Source organism: Mirounga angustirostris, unplaced genomic scaffold, assembly GCF_029215605.1.
Source record: "Mirounga angustirostris isolate CCGP_5_RB_7025 unplaced genomic scaffold, mMirAng1.0.hap1 SCAF_15, whole genome shotgun sequence".
Lineage (NCBI taxonomy): Eukaryota > Metazoa > Chordata > Mammalia > Carnivora > Phocidae > Mirounga > Mirounga angustirostris.
Window position 1 is genome coordinate 41,167,926 of NW_026991723.1, and position 18,854 is coordinate 41,186,779.

At 38.0% G+C, this 18,854-nt stretch overlaps 1 protein-coding gene across 2 annotated transcripts in view; it reads right to left on the reverse strand.

The window, feature by feature from the left end:
• TTC39B (tetratricopeptide repeat domain 39B) overlaps positions 1–18,854 on the reverse strand; it is a 126,688-nt gene that overhangs the window by 19,579 nt on the left and 88,255 nt on the right. For both annotated transcript variants that reach the window (XR_010407723.1, XM_064579476.1), the window contains exons 9-17: positions 18,500–18,605; positions 17,066–17,131; positions 15,319–15,427; positions 14,418–14,485; positions 14,268–14,327; positions 12,431–12,592; positions 11,708–11,799; positions 6,253–6,379; positions 2,988–3,096 (exon numbers count right to left, since the gene is read on the reverse strand). Coding sequence is in view for 1 of the 2 variants with exons in the window: in XM_064579476.1 (XP_064435546.1) it covers positions 2,988–3,096; positions 6,253–6,379; positions 11,708–11,799; positions 12,431–12,592; positions 14,268–14,327; positions 14,418–14,485; positions 15,319–15,427; positions 17,066–17,131; positions 18,500–18,605 (899 nt within the window). In the remaining variant the exon portion in view is untranslated. The remainder of the gene's footprint in view (positions 1–2,987; positions 3,097–6,252; positions 6,380–11,707; positions 11,800–12,430; positions 12,593–14,267; positions 14,328–14,417; positions 14,486–15,318; positions 15,428–17,065; positions 17,132–18,499; positions 18,606–18,854) is intronic.

Consider the following 18,854-nt stretch of genomic DNA (forward strand, 5'->3'; position numbering starts at 1 on the left):
ATGCAACTCTATATATAGGAACTATGTAGATAATATATTATTAATGGAACATCTAGAACATACAAAGAAAGTCTAAAATGTCCATATAATGAGACTGTTAAGTTTGTTCTTATACATACACTCCTTTGGTTCCCTGTTAAATAATACAAATTTTGGTTTCTCTTTTTGATTTCAGTTTCTTAAACCTTTTCATCCACTTGTTTCCCTGGTGCCCAGAGATCACAGAGAATTTTCAGTCCATGAAGATAAATACTTCAATATTTTGGCTACCGTACCTAAGCCCCAGCTCATAGGGGCTGAAGTTTAATACTTTTCTGTAAGGGGGAGGAGAAAGGAGAGAAAGGGAACCACAGTTCTTTTATAAAAATGCTGCCTTTAATATAGGAGACTGACATTACTCACCCTCCATCAATAGAGGACCTTTGCAGGTGACTTTTTTAATAGTAAAGTAGAATATTCCATTTACCTGATCTCCCTGTGATTACCAGTTTATATTCGCAGAATGGTTATTTGGGAGAATTGCGGGGCAGGGGTGCTGGTCTGTGGCCTCAGAACATCACTGCTTTTTGTTCTACTGACTTCTTCAGCTATCCTGCCTGAAACCTTGACCTTATTAGCAATTAAGGCCACTGATTCCCCTTTCATTCTTTTATATTTCTTCTCCTTATTGATGGCAATCTAAAACTAGAATTATTTTAAATATGGAAAGCAGCCTAAATGCCCAACAATATTGAAAGAGTTGATTAAATTATGATACATAATTCCATGGAGTGCTGTGAAGCTTTTGAAATTATTGTAAGAGCCATTTAACAACAATTTAAAAGTCTATGATAACAATAGAACTACCATATGATCTAGCAATTCCACTTCTAGGTATTTATCCAAAGAAAATGAAAACACCAACTCGAAAAGTATGTGCACCCTCATGTTCATTACAGCATTATTTACAATAGCCAAGATATGGAAGCCATAGTGGATGAATGGATAAAGAAAATGTAGTGTATACATACCACGGAATATTATTCAGCCATAAAAAAATAAAATCTTGCCATTCTGCAACAACATGGATTGACCTTGAGGGCATTATGCTAAGTAATGAAATAAGTCAGACAGAGAAAGACAAATACCATACGATCTCACTTATGTGAAATCTAAAACAAACAGAACAAAACAAAAAAGCAAGCTCATAAATTGGTGGTTGCCGGGGGTGGGGCATGGGAGGTGGGAGAAATGAGTAAAGAGAATCAAAAGTATAAACTTCCCATTATAAAATAAATAATGTACAGCATGGTGACTATAGTTAATAATACTGTACTACATATTTGAAAGTTGCTAAGAGAGCAGATCTTAAAAGTTCTAACACAAGAAAAAAAATTGTAATATGTATAGTAATGTATGTTAACTAGACTTATTGTGCTGATCATTAGAGTCCACAAATACTGAATCATTATGGTATACACATGAAACTAATATAATGTTATATGTCAGTTATACTTCAATTAAAAAAAGTTTGCTATATTAAGTGAAAAAAAAAGTCTAACATGTGTCTAGGTACACTATGATTATAACTATAAAAATAAGGCTAGGATGGAACAAACAAATACTCTAAATTAACTGTGTTGTAGTAGCAAAAATATGCATAACTTTTTTCACCTACATCTATCAATCATAATTATGTGTTTAATTTTTTAACAATAACTATAAAGAAGAATCTCATTTAACATTTCAGCCTCATTCAATAGCTCCAAATACAAAAAAGATCCAAATGAGGTCCTCATCCCCAGAGCTATGTTCAATATTTAATTTTCCATGGGGAGAATATATTGAGTATGGGGCTAGCCACTCCATCAATGCCCATCTTTTTCCAGTTAAGAAATAGGAGTTAACTGTTATAATTTTCCCTGCCTTTTCCTGAACTTCTATGCCCTTTGCCATGTTTGTCGCCATGAAGTTTTCATTTTACTTCCGTAGCTAGAACATTCCAAAGGATAAAACCTGAATGATTGCGAGGTTGATAAGGATTACAAAGACTATCATTTATAGCATCATTTATCAAAAGATAGATCCTCTATTTAAGCTAGAGAAGTAGACAATGTCAGAGCAAGAAAACTTTGGAGATTATCTGTGTATTTTTGGGTGTCATTATCCCATTTTACAAGAAACCAGAGGCCCAGAATGATGAGGCATGTTTCCCAGAGTCTGAGAGCTGCAGGGCTGGGACAGTAAGCCCAGATGGCCTGATTTTCCTTCTACTATACCAGCTGCTTCCAGGAACCGGAGCTCCCAGTCAACTGGAGAGGGGCCTCTAGAACAACCAACAGTAATGAGTAAAAAAATTAAACTGTGATAAAATTTCAACTGGGAAACAATCTTCTGTGTCTGCAAAAACATAATAGTCATTACCAAGCAAAAGGAGGCATGGGAAGAGTCACAAACTAAAAACCAGAAATGCACTCTACAACTCGACTGATTGTCCATCTTTTTCAGTGACAAACTTATTCAGATATAATTCACATACCATACAATTCACCCACCGGAAATACACAGTCCGCTGGTTTTGAGTATGTTATAGAGCTGTTCAACCAATACCACGGTCTTAGAACATTTTCATCACTCCAAAAAGAAATGCCATACTCGTTAAAAGCGATCACACACACGCCCCAGTTCCTCCATCCCTAGTTATAAAACCACTAGTCTACTTTCAGTCTTTGTAGATTTACCTATTCTCAATATCTCATATAAATGGAACCATGCAATATGCGGTCTTCTGCAACTGGCATCTTTCATGTAGCCTTGCGTCCCCAAGGCTCGTCCACATTGCAGCATGTGTCATTCCTCCCTTCCTCTGATTACAATCACCCAGACCCTTGCGTCCCAAGTGCTTTGTCCTTGTGACGCACACAAATGAACATGGGCCGATATGCACAGGGAAAGGGCAGGAGAGTGGTAATAAAAAAGATTTCCAGGCTTTTACTTTTCATACTTACTTTCATTTTGTAAAGCAGCCTCAGCCTTTTCGACAGTGACCAACAGATTTTCGGAAAGGTCTCTTCTCTTGCTCACTATTGGAAAACCATTCCAGACATACATCATTTCCTAATGAGGAAGAATGAAAAGCCATTTGCAATTATGTGAGGTTATCTAATGTCCTTTACAACAACGAAACTACTCTCTTGGTTGCTACGGATCTCAAGACAACATTCAGAGATCACTTGCCTTAGCTTTCCTTATTTGGAGTGTAGTGAATATAATTTCCCCTTTTCTCATTTTATTATATGCCTTTTGCCTTTTATACCATGAAGTAATTCAGTATATACAGTATATTACATTTTTACTGAAAAATTTACTCATTCATTTAAGCATCTACTACCGGCATTCGATCCTTTTGGAAGATAACAGTTTACAAACACAGAAATAAATAGAATACTTTTAACTAACACTATGAACAATTGTATTTGATACAAAGTTTTGTTGTTACTTTTAAGTAAAGGGAAACATTTTTAAAATATCTGCCAGTTGTTTACATATTCCAAGGACTTCACTGGAAACGAACATAGAAAATATTTTAATGGTTCTTTTATCCCATTAAAAACATGTGACAGTCCAGTGATCAACATGCAGGAAATGCATTCATCTAAAGACCATATGGCTGAATGACAGCCCCTGAAAATGTAAACTAATGATTTCTCATTGCAAATTACATCTCATAGGCTAACAGATGAGAAATATTTTGGACCAAAAGCAAATATGCTTTTGCTTGAAAATATTTTTCTAACTTTCCTGGTAGTACAGTTCATATTTTTAAGGGTATGAAATAAGCAGGGTAATTAGTATCTTCTTCGAGATAAATGAATTTTAAAATACGATAAAGATATTGTTTGAACAGCTCCTTACAGGGAAGTAGTGGAAATGAGGAAAATACATTCGAGTGGCAGCAAAGTCATCTCTACTCTATGGCACTGAAAACGAAGATCACAACACTCTAATTTTTTTTTCTTTACATCTAACAGTTTCTTATTGCTAATGGTGTAAGAACTCGATTCAATAATTAATGGAATAATTAACTGATGATCTTTAAATTTTGTTTTTATCAATAGACTATTTTATCAGAAGAAGGCAAGCTCACATCTGAGATTCTATGAAAAATAACATTTTGGTGAAATTCCTAGTTAACTACAAATTCAAACCAATTCTACACCTTTAAGCCTGTAGAAAGAAGTGCTGTGAGTTACCCTTCCTGAAGACCCTTAGTGATCAAAGTAAGATAGAGTTATGTACACACCAGCATCTAAGTTCTAGGGCACAGAAAGGGCTATTATGCTTTAGAAAATTTTCACGAAAGTTCTGTGACACAAAAAATTTCCCAGTGCAAATCACTTGATAGAAATCAATCATCAGGAACAGATCTAAAAGCTGTAATTGGTGAAACAGCAATAGGCTCCCATGTTAGCTGGAAAAGGGGGATGTTTGGTCATTTTTGTGATTTGCATGGTGTCCTGTTTTTATCTGTGCTCAGATTTGGTGACAGAGTGCTATTTTTGTCTCATTCCATCACAGGCACAGAATAACCTGCTCTGATGGTGGTGCTCTCTGAGACTATTGATCTTAAGTAGAGAACACCTGGACCTAGGTATAGGTTAGCTCCTATCTGACACCTGTTAGAGGCTGCAGTTTTCTTTCTCACAGAATATATAAAGAGCTCCTACAAGTCAATGACAAAACAACACACAACCTAATGAAAAATTACATTAGTATATGAACAATTCACAAGAGAAGAAATAAAAATAATAAGCACATGAAAAGATGCTCAACCGTACCAACAGGGAAATGTAAATTAAAACAGTGAAACACTGTTGTTAGACATTTAAACCAGTAGAGCCTTTCTGGAGGGCAATTTGGCAACATCAAAATAATAAGTGCACATACCCTTCAACCAGGAATTCCATTTCTAGAAGTCTTTCCAGAGAATTATATGAACATGCACCAAAAATATATATATATAAAAGAATATTCATTGTAACGTTAGTAATAGTAAAAACTGGAAACTAAACTGTCAAAGGGGAATCACTGAATAAACTCTGGAATATTAAAAAAAAAAAAAGAAAAAATCAAGAAACTCCAAAGGAGGACTGCAGACTTCAGCTTGCATTTAATGGTCTTCCTGTGCTGACTACCTACACAAAACTAAAGCCCCAAAGGGCCAGAATAATTTGATATATTCAGTACTTTTAAAGAAGTATTCATTAAAAAAAATTTAAGTGGAAATTATGCTTTTCATGAAGTCTACTCTAAACAGCATAATGATTAAGAATGTGAGCTCCAGGGGCACCTGGGTGGCGCAGTCGGGTAAGCGCCCACTCTTGGTTTCGGCTCAGGTGAGATCTCAGGGTCGTGAGATCGAGCCCCGCATTGGGCTCTACGCTGAGCATGGAGTCAGCTTGAGATTTTCTCTTCCTCTCCCTCTGCCCCTCCTGCTCATGCTCTCTATTAAATAAATAAATCTAAAAAAAAAAAAAAAAAAAAAGACAGAAAGAAAGAGAGCTCCAGCACCACACTGTTGAATGCAGTGGCCACCAGCCACTTAGGGCACTTGAGCACCGGAAATGTGGCTAGTGCAAACTGAGATATGCTCTACAAGTAAAATACACGCTAGATTTCAAATAATTAGTACAACAGAAAGGAATGTGAAATATCTCATTAAGTTTCTACTGGTTACATGTTCAAACAAACATTTTACATATACTGAGTTAAACAAAATATATTCTTAAAATTATTTTCATGTTTCCTTTAATTTTTTACAGTTTCTGACATTTTAATTTTTAATACCGCTACTAGAAAAGGTAAAATCATCTAAGTGGCTTGCATTGGAATTCAACTCAACTTTAATTAAGCCAACTCACCTCTCTGCCTGAATTTCCTTATCTGTAAAATGGGGCTACAGAGAGAAAGTACCCCCATAGAGTTACTGTAAGAATTAAATTATGTATTTTTTAAAATAGCCTTTCAAAAAATATTAGACGATAGATTTTTTGAATATCATAATGCCTAGAACATATCAAGTAGTCAAAAACATTAGCTATAATTTTTATGATTATTAATAATTCATAAATGTTCACCTTACAAACACCCTTACAATGGCGTTTAGTTGAGCTAAACTTCACAGCAAACAGCTAAACTTCACAGGTGTGCTTCCTGCTGTTGTGAATAGATAATTTCTAAAACACAAACACTAAATAAAATAAAGACAGATACCAGGGCAGGCACGATGAGCTTCACGGGTGCAGGCAACGAGGCAGAGTAACGACGAGACTTCCTTACAGCAAACTTCTCAGTAGGGATAGATTTCCCTGCAATTCTCTGCTTCAAACTATCCACCTGTCTGTGAAGAGCCCAACCCCAGCAAAAAGTCATTAGAACACATATGTAATTGATACCTGCAGTTTTCACACTGTGCCCCAGCATGCTCCAGCAGCATCAGCATCATCTGGAGATGTGTTCTAAACGCAAATTTTCAGGGTGCCTGGGTGGTTCAGGCAGTTAAGCATCTGCCTTCAGCTCGGGTCATGATCCCAGGGTCCTGGGATCAAGCCCCACATCGGGCTCCCTGCTCAGTGGGGAGTCTGCTTCTCCCTCTCTCTCTGCCTCTTCCCTGGCTTGTGTGTGCTCTCTCTCTCTCTCTCAAATACTCAAATAAATACAAAATCTTTTTTTTAAAAAAAGATTTTATTTACTTGTCAGAGAGAAAGAAAGCACAAGCAGGGGGAGCGGCAGGCAGAAGGAGAGGGAGAAGCAGGCTCCCCATCAAGCAAGGAGCCCTGACGTGGGACTCGATCCCAGGACCCTGGGATCATGACCTGAGCTGAAGGCAGACGCTTAACCAACTGAGCCACCCAGGCGTCCCTACATAAAATATTTAAAAAATTTTTTTAAAAACTGCAAATTTTCAGACTCCACCCCAGTGGTGGAGTGACCTAATTTCAGTGACTCTAGAGCTGGGCCCAGCAATCTGGATTCTTATGAGTCCTCCAGCTGATTTAGATGTGTGCTCAAATGTGAGAACCACCGACTGACACATAATTCTCTCTAGTTAACTTAGCTAATGTCTTAATTTATCAAACACAATCAAGGAAACCTAGATATAAAATTGGCAATGCACCCCAATGTTTGTAGCAGCAATGTCCACAATAGCCAAATATGGAAAGAGCCCAGATGTCCATCGACAGATGAATGGGTAAAGAAGATGTGGTATATATATATATATATATATACACACACATATACAATGGAATACTACTCAGCCATCAAAAAGAATGAAATCATGCCATTTGCCACAATGTAGATGGAACTAGAGGGTATTGTGCTAAGCAAAATAAGCCAGTCAAAGAAAATTCCATATGATTTCACTCATATGTGGAATTTAAGAAACAAACAGATGAATAGAGGGGAAGGGAAAGAAAAGTAAAATAAGATGAAAACAGAGAGGGAGGTAAACCATAAGAGACTCTTAATTATAGGAAACAAACAGGATCACTGGAGGGGAGGTGGGTGGGGGGATGGGGTAACTGGGGGATGGGCATTAAGGAGGGCCCTTCAAGTAATGAGCACTGGGTTCTAGCTCTGAAACTAATAATACAGTATGTGTTAATTAAATTGAATTTAAATTAAAACATTTTAAAAAATAAAATTAAAATAAAAACTGGCAATTTCCCTAAGTAGGCAGGAAAAGAGTCCAAAGTATTTGCTTATACGTGGATACTCAGAGAGAGGGAAAAGGGTATACGGTACATTTCGTATTCCTATCTATTCCTACTTATTCCTGTCTTTCTCCTAGGACACAGATCTATAAGGTAATGTGCTTTAAAACACAGCTATCAATTAATATATACTTAGATAAGAAGTTTCCCAAACGCAGGTTATTTTGAAAATAATCAGCTAAAGACATGCACCATGATTACAAACTTCCTCTTAAAAGCCTGAGAAATCCCAATTGTGAAATTCACAAGCACATACAAATGAGAGTAGGACGGAGACACTTTATATTCCCACAGCACTTTCTTACACACAGATCTGTAAGTGCATCAAACAGGTTGCTGAGACGAAGTTCAGTGATCCAATTACATCACTGAAAGAAAAAGTAAGATGAAACAAGAGAAAAAATACTCCAATAAGAGGACAAGATTGTGTTTGGTTCTTTCTGGGCATGATTTGGGGATATGGATTTTAAAGCAGAATGCCCATGATTTGATGTTCAGTAACGTCAGTGGAAGAAGCAGTGGAAATGCGAAGTGGGGGTTGAGGATCAGAGAAAACATGCTTTGGACAGGAAATCGTGTGGTTTGAAGACTGCAGAGTCAGTATGAAAAAAACATGCACTGGGTGACTCTCCTCTCATTATCCCAACAAATTAGAAGCTATCATACAGCAGACCTCAAGCTTCCTCCTGAAAATAGGACTGGTTACATGTTTCACAGAAATTGTCCGGATATGGAGAAAACTTACTCTAAAGTGGAAGAAACAGGGAGATTTAAAAGATTTCAACATATTTTAATATTCCATTCCATGCCATCCATTGTTTGTGTGAAACATGACATGCATTTTACCAGTAAGACGTGGCATGAATCCTACCATGGCTTCCACTGATGTTGATTCTATAGTTAGTAACATGGTCCTTTTTTCAAAAAGAGCTTTTAAAGAGAAGGTGAAAAAGTGGTCTTGGTCGTATCTTCAGATTTGCCTTGACAAGTCTTGAGGGTCCAGCTAAGATATTATTTCTCATAACATAGGCACCGAATGCAGGATTCCATGTAAAAGGTTTTGTCATTAATTATGTTTGAAGAGTGTAGCAGAGCTTCTCCGTTCCTGAACGGAGTGGTCATCTTCAGTGGTCAGCTTCTCCCCTTACCACAGCCTCCCACCCCTGCAGTCCTATCTTAGACCACACTTCGGCACCTGTGACTTTTCTACCTCAAAGCACAAATTCAAGCATACCACTCTGAATACCATTCTCTTCATTCTTACTTGGCTGTTATAGTAAAACTGTGTCAGTCTACTTGCCCTTCAACCCTCTCCCTATCCGCAATCTCCCTCTCTCACTGTGCCTCCATATTCCTGCTCAGATGGCCCTGATCTTTACTGCTACACGCTCTAGCCTCAGTCCTAAACTTCCTCGTCCACTGCCTAGTTGCTATGCTCATTGGGCAAAAACCCAACCCTGGATGAGGCTCCGTGTTCATTTTCCCTGCACTGCGAGCAGACTGTAAAATCAATGTAAATTAATCAGCATCGACCTCAAATGGGCCCTTGTGCTACCAGCCATTCCTCCTACAGTGTTTCTCTCATAACTCCACCATCCCACTCTCTGCAACAATGATTTCAAACATTCACCATCCCCCCTCACACCTGCAGCCCGCTCCCTTCTCTTTCATTCTCAATAGAGGACCCTGCCTCCTATTTTGCAAAGAGAAACACAAGCTAGGAGATGCAGAGCCCCCCCTCTCATACTACAACTCATAAGCTTGCCTGCCTCTGCCCCTATTCTGGACTTCTTCCCTTCTGATACAACAGAGGACCTGTTCGTCCTCCTGGATAAAACCAACTGTGTCATCAGTGCTTTGGATTCTAACTCCTCCTGCCCTTTCTGGACACTTACAAATATCAATTATCCCATTTCTTGCTTCTGTGTGTAACTTTTCTTCAACTGGATTCTTCCCAATGGTTCTTGAGAATGCTCACAACTCTACCATTAAAACATTTTCTGACATGACATCTCCCTCCAACTACCATTCTCTCTCTCCCCTCCCTGTCATAGTCAGGATTATCCAGGAATGCATTTATGCTCAACTCTGCATTACTTTTCTTCAGCCACCTCCAGTCTGACTCCCACCTCTACTCGATGACCTTATCAGCCCCTGCTAGGGTTACCAATGATTCTTGTCACTCTGTCTTATTTATAAATGGAAGACTGTGTTCTCTGAGACATATTTTGAGTCACCCCTGACCTTTCTTTTCTTTTGACCTATAAACAGCTGACCCTTGAACAACATGGGGATTAAAGGCACCAACCCCCCCACAATTAAAAATCCACATATAGCTTTTGACTCCCCCCAAATTTAACTGCTAACAGCCTACTGTTGACCAGAAGCCTTACTGATAACATAAACAGTTGATTAACACTATATTGTATGTTGTATGTACTAAATACCATACTCTTACAATACAATAAAGTAGGCTAAAGAAAAGAAAATGCTATTAAGAAAATCATAAGGATGAGAAAATACATTTTCAGTATTGTACTGATCAAGAAAATCCACGTGTAAGTGGACCCACACAGTTCAAACTCATGTTGTTCAAGGGTCAACTGTACATTAAATGTAGCATGGTGTCCTATCAAATATCACCTTTTACTTCTTTAATGTGCAGTGCTCCTTCCTGCAACAGGCTCATCTCACATGCTGTTCCTTGGTCTGAAACTATACCACCACAACTCCCTGCTGCCTCAGCACCTCCTACTCCAGCTTCAGATACCATCTCAACCATTACTGCCTCTACGTGCATATACATACCCCTCCTCCCATTGGGGACAGGGGGGCACAGTGGGTAGTGTTGGCAATGCGAGTATTATCAGTTTCTGGCTTGCTAACTGTGGTCCCAATCACCAAAAGAGGAAAGAATACCAGGTTTGCTCAGGAAGACTGAACATGGTAAGTTTAAAATGTTCTTGGGGTGCCTGGGTGGCGCAGTTGGTTAAGCATTCAACTCTTGGTTTTGGCTCAGGTCATAATCTCATGGTCTTGGGATCAAGCTCCACATCTGCTTGGGACTCTCTCCCTCACCCTCTGCCCCTCCCTGCCCTCACTAAAATAAATAAATAAATAAAACCTTTTATAAATAAATTAATTAATTAATTAAAAAGGGGTGCCTGGATGGCTCAGTTGTTAAGCATCTGCCTTCAGCTCAGGTCATGATCCCAGGGTCCTGGGATCCAGCCCTGCATCGAGCTCCCTGCTAAGTAGGAAGGCTGCTTCTCCCTCTCCCACTCCCCCTGCTTGTGTTCCCTCTCTTGCTGTGTCTCTCTCTGTCAAATAAATAAATAAAATCTTTTAAAAAAGTAAATTAAATAAATAAATAAACAAATAAAATGGTTTCACATATCCAAGGAAAGGTGACAAATGGGAGCTGGCTATATGGGTCGAGAGCTCAGTGAGGAGGTCTGAACAAGGGACTTAAACTTCGCCTGGCTGAGATTTCCTAAGGTTGAGGCTCTAAGACATCAACATTTAAAACTTGGATAAAACAGGATGAGCCTACAAAGATACTGAGAAGGAATGGCAAGAAAAGTAGTAAGGAAAAAAATTACTCATGTATTATAATTCTGCAATTATTTGTGTAATAATTTCACCGATGTCTGGTTCCACTACAAGATTATAAACTCCACAAGGACAGAAGCCATGCCTGTTTATTCAACACCTAACACGGTATCCTTCACACAGCAGGTGTTCAAAAATAAGGTTACAGATGATGGATGGACACTGATCTAAACAAAGTTAAACAGATTCGTTCACGACAGACCTTCTCTGAATGTGGTTTTTAAGAGTTCCTGCATCGAATGAATAGAAATTAAAGAAGATATGCAGGTAAAGTCTGGGAGAACACTTAGAAAAGGAAGATGTATCCAGGATCTCTATTAGAGCAATAGTGCCTTGCTTACCTGAATAAAGTTACTATATCCTCTTTAGTTGTTACTACATCCTCCTCTGGAAGCATACTCAAAATTGCAGCTTTCAAGAACACATATGTTGCCTTGAGGAAAAGGAGAGAAGCAGCTAGTTACAGGGCATCTCTAGGTACATGACATTTCTATCTTGCAAGTCGGGAATGACCTACAAACTGTCCAGATGTAACATTTAAAAGGCACCAAAGAAATAAAAAGAAATGAAGTCTTTTACTGCCTATTCCTATTTAGAATAACACTTTTCAGTTAATTTTGACCATTTTCCTATTATACAACTGTAGCGTTTATGGGCAAGAAAGTACACAGAATGAACAAGAAATCATCTCATTTCTCCCAACTTCTCACAAATAGATCAGAATTAATTTTAATTATTATGAAAAGCCTTGTCATCAGGGCATCATAAAATCTACAGAAAAATTATCAAGACTGTTGATACTGAATAACTTTTAAATGTAAGTGCATTTCATCCTCAGAGGTAAAACCTCTTTGTTAAAAAGGACCGTTTGGATGGCTTTTAAAGCATGTAGTGCTAAGGACAGTGCTTATAAGCAGTAGGTACTTAATGCCTATTTCCTCCTTTGATGAATCCCTAAGTGGAGAAGGTAGTATAGATGTCATACTTCTGAACAGTCTTAAAGAAAAATCATCCTGGACACTTACTAGCAAACAGATAACAGTAACGAAAGCATAGCACTTTACCTTGGACCATTTACTTTCTTTGCAAAGCAGATCAGAATAATAATATGCCTCCATCCAGTTTTGTTGGAATACATAAATCCACATCAGCTCCCAGTAACAGAGATGGTGAAACTGTTTCCATTCTTCTTGAACTGAAATGCATTTTCGAAATATCTCTTGTGCCTATAAGTCAATTGCATAAAGCTGATCATCCAGATATTACACAAGGAGACAATAACCTAATGGAAAAATACATAAATCACTTTGTACAAAAAGAACAAAAGCATCGCTCATTAAACCACTCAATGTGATGATGTATGTTCCTTTCCCTACATGCAATTATACAATTAAGTTCTGCCTCTTGATTTAGCTTCGTGAGGGGGCTGTGAGACTTTATATGTGGGAGTAGTGAAGTTCCTTCCCAAGGATGATATAAAATGCAGAAGTCCTTTACCAAAGGACTGAAAATAAAAGTCAGAACTCCCAGAAGTTAAAATACACCTTAAACAAAGTTAAAGGCAGACTGGGAGAAGATATCACTACATCCACAACTGGCCAAAATTAACCCTTATCATACAACAATTTAATAAAATCCTTTAAAAAAAGACAACTCAATGGGGAAATTGTCAAAGATATGACTAGGTAATCAGAGAAAAAGATACACAAGTGACAAACATACACATGAAGAAATCTGTAAACTGAAAAATACAAACTTAAAAATTAGATTTTTGGGGCACCTGGCTCAGTCGGTTGAACATCTGACTTTTGGTTTCAGCTCAGGTCATGATCTCAGAATCCTGAGATCAAGCCCCACGTCGGGCTCCAAGCACAGCACAGAGTCTGCTTGTCCCTCTCCCTCCCACTCTGCCTCCCCGCCCCGCTCTTGAGCGAGTATGTACATGCTCGCTCTCTCTCTCCCTAAAATAAATAAATAAAATCTTTTTAAAAATTAGATTATCATATTTTGGCTATGACATGGGCAAAAATACAACAGATAATGTGCAGAGTTGCCAAAGTGCTTTGGAAACAAGTATTCTCATAACTTTATAGGAGTTTAAATGGAATAACCTTAGTTAGAAGGTCAATTTGGCTAAATTTATCAAAATGCAAACATCTTTGACCCAGAAATCCTGATAATCAGAATCCGTCTTATATAAATACACCTGTGCACAGAAATATATACATGATGATGTTTACAACAACACTTTATAGTAGCCAAATGTCTATCAATAGTGGGCTGCTTTACTAAGTATCATATACCCATCTCATGGAATGAAATCCAGCCATCAAAAAGAATGAAGGAGATTTAGATATACTGACCTGGAAAGAAATCCAAGATGTATTGTAAGTAGGAAAAAAAAAAACAAACAAACAAAGAAAAATACATATGTTTGACCTCATTTGTGTAGAAGACAACTATTTGTGAGTATACTTATAGGAAAAGCTCCACAGTTGTCTTCTTCAAGAGAATTAGTGAAGGATTTCCTTTGCTGAGGAGTATGTGCAGTACAATGTGGCTGTATCTCATTCAGGGGCTAGATTTCAAAATCAATATGCAATACAGAACCTGTATTCCCTTAAAGGTGCCCACTTGTATTTTGTATATTCTACTCCGAGCTGCCTCACATACTTAATGTGTAAGTATAGACTGTATTCAGTAATCTACATATAGAAATGCATACACACACACACACACAAAAAGAAATGCATACACAAAATTAAACTGGGGTGTTTTAATAACGTATGTTGTCTTTACTTCTGTCTAGTGCATACAGCTGAATTTACTTATGTTGAAAGAGTGTGACACAACTCCACCTTACAGACAACTCTCCAAATCACTCCCCCCAAGATAAATTACCTCTTCCACATTCCCTTTCAGCAGCTCTATCCGGGCATGATAAAACAACATGAGGGAGCCCTGGGGAGAAAGGAAGCAGAGAGACCGATCAGTGGTCAGCCCCACCTGATTGGTTATGGCTGAAACATGTACTTGAAATTCTAAGCATACGTTTGGAAACTGCTGGAGGAAGGGTGCAAGGAGACTCTCTGCTTCCACAACATTCACTTCTCCTGTACCTAGAAATTTAACAGGAAAAGCCTCAGTCTTCACAAGAGGGTAGATACTTAGATTAGATTATCATATTTTGGCTATGACATGGGCAAAAATACAACAGATAAAGTGCAGAGTTGCCAAAGTGCATTGGAAACAAGTATTCTCATATCTTTATAGGAGTTTAAATGGAATAACCTTAGTTAGAAGGTCAATTTGGCTAAATTTATCAAAATGCAAACATCTTTGACCTAGAAATCCTGATAATCAGAATCCGTCTTATATAAATACACAGTATTTCTCCACATTTCAGTAAAATATAGCAAACACCTATTCATGGAAAAGATAAGAACTGTTAATTTGGCAAGACAAGTCCCACCCATGACTTTAGTTTAAGAAAGCTCTAGGACCAACTAATTCTTAAGAATGGAAGGAGTTATCGTTGAGTCCTAATTGGGCTTTCTGGTTTTAAAAGCAATATTAACTTAACTTAGCCAAAAATTTAATTTTCTACTCAAAAAGAAATCTAATATGAACATGCTAAAACAGATCAACTTAAACAAATTTTACAGAATGTTTTTAGCAGAGAACAGATAAAAAATATTCAGGGAAAGAAACCCTCCACCCCCTCTGCCAAATGTTACTATGACAAATGTCACTATTTTTCATCTTTACTCAAAAAAGAAAAAAAAAGTAAACAGATACAGACTACTAGCTCTTAGTGATTTTTTTCTAATTGTTTTAATTGAAATATAACAAACAATGTTATGTTGGTTTCGAGGGTACAATCTAAATTTTTTACTTACTCAGATGAAAGGTAATCTATTTTCAATGACATAAAACGTAATCCAGTCCTTACCAAGGATGAGGGAGATGTAAGTATGAAAAGCTAGTATAGTTAAGCAGCATAGTGGAGACCTCAGGCTTCTTCCGGATGCACCTTCCTGTAACTGCAGGAGGCCCAACTCCTGTGGGAAGCAAATACATTTCAGAAGGAGAAAACATGATTGAAAAATCACATTCAGATACTACAGAGGCCAAGTTCCTATGTCTCCACCCTCCAAGAAGGTGGGGTTTATTTTTCAAGAGCTTAGAATAGGGGCAATGCCTGACCAGAAACAAAGTTTACATTTTATTTATTTATTTTTTTAAGATTTTATTTATTTATTTGACAGAGAGAGACACAGCCAGAGAGGGGACACAAGCAGGGGGAGTGGGAGAGGGAGAAGCAGGCTTCCCACTGAGCAGGGAGCCCGATGCGGGGCTCGATCGCAGGACCCTGGGATCATGACCCAAGCCGAAGGCAGAAGCCCAACCACTGAGCCACCAGGCACCCCCACAAAGTTTACATTTTAAACTGGCGTAAGATAATCTCACAAATTCTTTCATATTGTGTGATTCTACGGAGAGGACAAAGGCAGTGCTCATTTCATAGAAATGTTGTATTTCTCTGATAAAAATATTAATTTATTAAAACATGTTGAGGATCTAAGTGTAAGGCATTATGGTGGGTATGAACAAATACAGGGTCTTTTTTAAACATTTTTTTATTTAAATTCAATTAATTAACATATAATGTTTTATTGGTTTCAGAGGTACAGGCCTGTGATTCATCAGTCTTATATAATACCCAGTGCTCATTACATCGCATGCCCTCCTATTAGTCATGAACAAATACAGTTTTGTCTTCAAAGATCTTTCCATCAAATAGGTAAGACACTACATGAACACACGGTTGTATTAGAATATGGTGAGTGCCGTAGGAAAGATAAATGATTCTGAGTCAGGAATACTTGAGCCTCACTGGGAGAGAATAAGGGAGAGTTTGAGGAATAGCTGACATTTATCTCAAACCTAATGGTTGGAGAGGCTCTCAAGAGAACTTATTTGGGAGGCTGCTGGCTAGGGAGGACATCCAAAATAGAGAATAGCAGAAGCATAGAAAACAGAAAAGCACAGGACCTGTCTGGGGGGGAAAATAACAGCTTCTTATACTTGTCCTCATATAGTTCTCAAAACCTGCCCTCTTCACTAACAGGGACAGCTTTTGCAATAAGGCAACCCTGGTAAGAGCATATTGAGTGTTAGGTTTAATTAATGTTATACATTACCAAAACAACCACACAGAAATATAATGAATGAGACTCATGAAAAACAAAATTTCCTTGCTTAGTTTTATCATGAAACTTATAAAAGTGCAAGGAAATCCAAAATACTATAACTATACTTGATCCAGGGGAAACAAAAAACGTGAGACATGGAAATCTAGCTTAATTTCCTGGTTTTACAGAACACTCTGGGGTTGCTAAAAGGTTAAGGAAGCATATTTTAACCACACAAGAGTACTAAAGTCCAGCAAGTAGCAATGTTAGTAAAACATAATTTTTAATCCCAGAACTTAGGTAACAAATATAAAAATGTTTAGCTTTCAAGAGCAAAACCATCTCAGCTCCTGAAAAGTACTATCAAGACCCCAATGACTTTTTACTGTCCTGCAAATTGTCAATAATTGTCATGCTGGTTATGAGGATGTGCTGCACTGCCCTTTATTCAGTAAATAATGTTTTATCTTTCCTGTCAAAATCAAGATAAAATTAAATGTGTACCCTGTTTCCTGAAAATCCTATAAATTCTAGTAGTCTGATAATCCGTGCTGGTAAAAGGGAGAGCATCTGCAAGAAGAAAAAAAAAGTATATTTGTTAGTGTATCTATCTACAGATAAATATTAACCTCAAACAACTTAAAGTTTTAATAATTTGGTAATATAAAATATTAGAACCAAGTTTGAACCACTATACCTATCTCAATCATCACATATTGCACATACGGTAATCATTACTTGTGACTTAATTTCATTTAGCTAAGACAATGAACCTAAAAAATTAAAAAACAAAACACACAACAACAACAACAAAAACCATAGCCTTTCCAGGACACTCTAGAGAATACTTGGTCCTCCTATGTGCAGTTATTAAGTGCTGAGAAGGCAATCCCTCCGTGCCCACTTCCAAACAAGATCTCTTTTAACATCCTTTTCCAGAAAGCAAGTCTGTTGAGTTCTGCATAATATGCAGGCATCACCCAAAAGTGAACAGCATGGCACTACAGTTGCTTTCTAGAACATCCCTGGGGAGCAGCGGGGAGGGGAAATCCAGCCAGCGCAAGAACAGTCACCTGCTTGTTCACTTTGCTTGGAAGGAGAAATGGCCACGTGTGTGATTCTATACGGATTCATCGGCTGGAGCCAATGGTTTGGCTGGATGGTCAGGAATTTGGAAGGAATATCATTGGAATATTAATGATAAGGAAGTCTAGGGAAGAGCACAGACCTCTCTGAATGAGCAAAAAACATGAAGATATTTGTGTGTCCAATATGAATGTTCACCAAAGCCTGACCTCAGGAGAGGAGGATTTGAATAATCAAGTGAATACGATGACCTGTTCTAACAGCCAGCCAGCCTCTTTCCCCAGCCACCCCTATCATTGACCCACTGGGCTCGTGAACTAAGTGGCCACGGTGATGGACACACTCATGTATATTATTCCCTTGACCACTGCATTTTCTCATTAATTCCAGTCAAACCTTAATAAATTTCAAAATCTTTAAATAACATATTACATTTGACAAATATCTATTCAAACTCTTCATCTCCCTCACAGCATCAAAACCATGCCTCAAGCCATATGGCTACTGCCTCACCCATTTTCAATTCCAGAGCCTCCATTGCTAAAGCAACAATATTTCTGATGTGGAAATGGAACTGGATTCCGAGCTCCTTATTACCAAATATGTTGCTAGTCCATTCAGAGTGCTGCATGCTTCCCCTCTTGTACAATCCAAACCTACTCTGAGCATGTGCAGAACTTTACAACGCACACTAGCCAAAGTCACCACTGGGTCACAACACAAAAAAAACTGATCCCTCTCTAGCGACTTGTCAACCAAACCCAGGTAGAGGTTCACGCACAGTAGAGAAGGCACTGGAAACCTTAGGTTCTTTTAAAAAAGCTTCTGGCAGCTTTACAATTATTTACTTACCAAGTTAAAGGCACCTATTCCAAGCTTGACACCCCCTTCAAACTCATAGAAGAACTGCTGTTCAACTTTGTTCTTCTGAATTACATGCAGGATAGAAAGACATTCTCTGGATTGAAGAAAAAAGTTATTGCATAAGTTTTACTATGGCTCTGAAAATTAATGTGAAGTCAAATTTCACACTGACACGCTGTAAGATAAATGTCATTAGCCAAAATGCTAGAGGATTTTTCAATGGAGGCAGCTGTGCTGAGTTTAACCTTAAAGGCGACTCAGGTAATAGTCATTAAGGAAAAACTGACACACCCATTTCTGCCCGGTTTATCAGGACCAGTCTTTCTGGGCTGAAACGAGACAG